We start from the raw sequence: 4,161 nt of genomic DNA on the forward strand, positions 1-4,161 counted from the left end.
CATGGGATCCCTTTCTCAGCTGTATTTTGCCTGCGCAGATTTTGTTTCAGCAAATCGTGTCGAACTTGCTGCATGATCACTTGTTCTGTAATGAATCCCCAATGATCTGACAGTCAAGTACTATAAAAAGTCAAAGCTTATTTTCCTGTATAAAGTCTTCTATTTATATTTGTATTTTGAAAAATGTAGTGCTAAAGTATATTTAAATGTTTCATTGATTACTCATGAGTTTTAAATGGAAGAGGTCTGCTGGAATAACTAAAGCCAATGCATTTGTAAAGTATTAAGTACTAGATGTCAAGATATTTCATATTGTAGCAAAATCTAAAAGCTCTTAACTTCATGCCACAGGCAGTACATGAATAATGTGAATGACGGTGCAAAGACATCATGAAGAGAATCACATACTTTCACAAGAATGAAAGCTTTCCCTACTCAAATTTCTAAAATAATAAAGGACAGATTTCATCCACTATATTTTTCCTTACTGCAAAGTAACCTGAGCAAAATCTTCAAGTTATTTTGGGGTTTGTTTCATTAATGGGAGGAGAAAGACAAGTATTATAGTGACTGGTTACAAATAAGCAGATTCATATTGTTCGTTTAGGCCAGTATCAGTAATTCTTGAAGATCTTTTTAGTTGAGATATATTGTAAACAGATTGCAAGGAAAGGTGGAAGTTGGTTGATGAGGGGTGGGGGTTGAAGAAAGCTCCCTGAGTCCAAGCATGTGAACTCATCTGTGTGATTTCCTTCTTCCCCCCCTTCCAGTTCGAACAGGAGAACCAGAGACTCGTTGGTGAAATGAATAATCTCTTTGATGAAGTCAGGTACAATTTTCTGTTACTTGACAGATTGCTGCGTGCGCCGGTCCCATCACCCAGACAGCACCCACACACGGTGCGTTTGCTGCAGGACAGCTGGCTGCGTGAATTGTAGTGGTGTGGTAGGAGGGAGGAAATGGGAGCGCCCGGGAAACGAGCTGTACGAGTTCACACATCGTGCTGTCCCCCAGTGTAAAGAATGGTTGAGTGACGTACAAACCATCCAGAATAGTATTGGTTAAATTAGGAAGGTTTACGTTCTGTCTCGCTTATCTCAGTTTTAAAAGATTAAGTTTTCCACTCATATCACATTGTCCGCTGCATATACAGGCGGCAGTAGGGGAGGTGCAGTCACTGACCCCCACGCAGAGACCTGCCCTTACGGCAGAGCGGCGGTGCCGCTTGCTCTCTGCTTGCTGCGCAGAACACCTGCGTGGCTAACTCAAGCTGGAACTTTACTTCTGGATCACTCGTACTAGGCAAGGTGAATTCCACAGTTCATGGTAGCATATGGAAAGGATATGTCAAAATTAACTACTTAGGGTCCACCAAGGGTTTTGTTGTGTTAGATGAAGGAAGGTGAAGGAATGTGAAGCTCTCGCAGTGAAGGCTGCTACCTGAGAATTTCCGGGAGGTGCCTTTCCCAGAGCTTCCCTGTGGGCTGGTCGCCCTCCCACCGTGACTTGTCAGAGCACTGATCGCAGCCTGTTGCTGCATAACAGACGGCTGACAAAGTAGCCGTGCCTTTTGAAGAGCCTGCTTACCAGCTTGGAGAATCAAGAGATGTTTGTACCAGTTTCTAATGGAGTATTTCTGTTCTTTGCCAAGACAAATTGAAGGAAAAGTGGTGGAAATCTCCAGATTACAAGAGATATTCACTGAAAAAGTCTTGCAACAGGTTAGTATAATTAAATACCACAGCAGCAAATACAGCTTGAAGGTTGTGTTGGGGGTATTTTGGTCTTGGTTGCGTGCAAGATGTAAACATAAGATTAATGAATCTTCGACGCAAATGTGAAGAAAAAGATTTTTGTTTGTTTTTCAAATGCAAAATCGAGATATTTACTGTTGTTACTTACTAGTGTGTACTGGGAATGGAAAATGCAAATTATGTGTTAGGATGATCCTTCTGTCTCAGAATTAGTGTCCTGTTAAATGTGTTATTTAATAGCATCTTTTCTGTAAATGTGGCACCTCTTCCAAAAGAGCTGGCAAAAACTAGACAGGTTAGATTTGATTCTAGATAAATGGGAGACTTCCTATTGATCTTGGTGGTCTCCATGCAGGCTCGTAAAATCACAGGTAAAGAAATTACAACTTAATTGCCTTTATACCTTTGCATCATTGAAACTAAGACATTAATAATACCGTATTTCATTTTATACTTGAGTTCTGCTTGTTCCCCAAATCCTTAGAAGTGTGTTTTTTCCCTAAAATTCATCACTGTTTCTCAGGTTTTTATTTTTTTTAACAGGAAACTGATATTGACAATATCCATCAATTAGTTGTGGGTGCAACAGAGAATATCAAAGAAGGCAACGAAGACATACGAGAGGTAATGTCTCTAAGTTGTGTTTTAAACTCACTGGTTTCTCTTAACTTTCAGTTTTGCCCAAGTGTGGCTTTAAACACCATGTACAAGCTCACCCGTGGTACAGGTGCAGCGTGTGTTGGGGTGTCAGGACATGATTTTGGAAGAATTGTACAAGTTAGCTAAGGTTCTTAACAGGCCGCGTTGCTTGTCTTGCTCACCATGATTTGAATGGCTGTACAGGTCTGCAGAGATCTGCTTGGCCTCACCTATTATTTAAACACGAAGGTCACCTGGCATGCATTTAAGCACCTGTGAAGTTTGTTTTTAAAAAAAAAGGGGGGGGAATTGCAGACTAAGAACAAAAGACGGTGCTGAAATTGTTGAAACTGGAGTTAAATGCTGAGTGTTAGCAGATGAGTCTCTTTACCATGCTGAACACATCTCACATGCTCCTAGTAAACAAACCTATCCCACTGTCTTACTAATTAGAATGAAATGTTTTCTTTCAGGAATTGAGATTTCAATAAAAGCAGATTTCCTAAATTAGGCCACTAAGTAAATGGCTCAGGTTTTTTTTTGTTTGTGTTTTTTTTTGTTTGTTTGGTTTTTTTTCTCTCCTCCCCCCTACCCCCCTCCTGAAAGCACACAGAATATGTAACTCAAGGATGAGTTATCTACTGCTCAGCTCTCCTGAAAAGTGCATCAAACGTACATTAGCAAGCGTAACTCTTAAAATTTCTGACTTGGAACTTATTTCCACATTTCTTCAAGTAGAGCAGAATATCTGGAGTATTCTTTTCAGTAGCTGTCCAACAGGCATGATGGTATGGCACATGGTGGGGAAGACGTTTGGTTTTTTTGAAGACTTAAATCGATAGATTTACTAATATTTAGCAAACAGTTACTATGCCTTTAAATCATGATTCTTAAGCACTTTAGATAGGATGCTGGGGGAGGGTACAGAGATGTCAGCTGATTGTTCCAGTGTTTGTAGTTAGAGATCAGCGTTCAGCCACATGGCGGGAACTGAAGTTATTTTTGCTTCATTTTTCACATTTGTAGGTAGAACTAAGTTTCCTAAACCACACTGAGAAACAGTAGAAAAAAGTGATAAATATAAAACTTCATCACTCGCATTAATGTTTATATCACATAAAAAAAATCTATGTGTGAATCTGAAAAATGAGAGAGGAAAACAGGTCCCCTGCTATATGCCGGTCTCAATTTTGGGAAGGAGAATCGAAGAAAAATACTTGCAATACTTGCTCCTTGCTCTACTTGTTCCGAGACTGAAACACGTGACTGTCGGTGCTAAATCAACCTTTAGAAAGAGTTGTCAGGTTTTGGTGTGGGTTTTTTGTTTTGTTTTTTTTTTTTTTTTGTTGGTTGGTTGGGTTTTTTTAGCCAGAAGATGTTATTAGAATGATGAAGGCCTCATTATTTCTAATCACAAAATTTCATTTTTGGAACTTAAAACTAGCCTTTAAGCATGTACATTTTGATGTAGTTCTTAATGTTTTGGGTATACTTCCACTGTGTGGGATCTTGCAATTTTCTGGGGTGGTGTTTTTTTTCTTTTTTTTTAAATGACCGATTTTAAGATTGAAGAGAGAAACTTTGGTGTGATAAATCTAAAGAGATACAGCCAACCTGACCTCTATTCACCTGAAATTAATGGCAAGTTTTGTTCTTTCTCTTGTGGGAGGGGAGAGTGAAGTCACTAACAGTCCTCTTGGGTTGCCATTATTGAGATTCTACTGTGTGTTTACTGGTGAGGGTAATGGAAATAACCTTTTCCTCACAG

The 4,161-nt window shown here is 39.4% G+C and overlaps 1 protein-coding gene across 8 annotated transcripts in view; it reads left to right on the forward strand.

The window, feature by feature from the left end:
* The window catches only part of STX18 (syntaxin 18), a 70,607-nt gene that overhangs the window by 64,035 nt on the left and 2,411 nt on the right, over nt 1-4,161 (forward strand). For 7 of the 8 annotated variants that reach the window (XM_075148749.1, XM_075148750.1, XM_075148753.1 and 4 more), the window contains 3 exons: nt 771-829; nt 1,652-1,721; nt 2,298-2,378. In XM_075148749.1, the coding sequence (XP_075004850.1) occupies nt 771-829; nt 1,652-1,721; nt 2,298-2,378 (210 nt within the window). The remainder of the gene's footprint in view (nt 1-770; nt 830-1,651; nt 1,722-2,297; nt 2,379-4,161) is intronic. The other variant, XM_075148751.1, reaches the window with a different exon arrangement.

This window comes from Calonectris borealis, chromosome 4 (genome assembly GCF_964195595.1).
Source record: "Calonectris borealis chromosome 4, bCalBor7.hap1.2, whole genome shotgun sequence".
Taxonomy (NCBI): domain Eukaryota; kingdom Metazoa; phylum Chordata; class Aves; order Procellariiformes; family Procellariidae; genus Calonectris; species Calonectris borealis.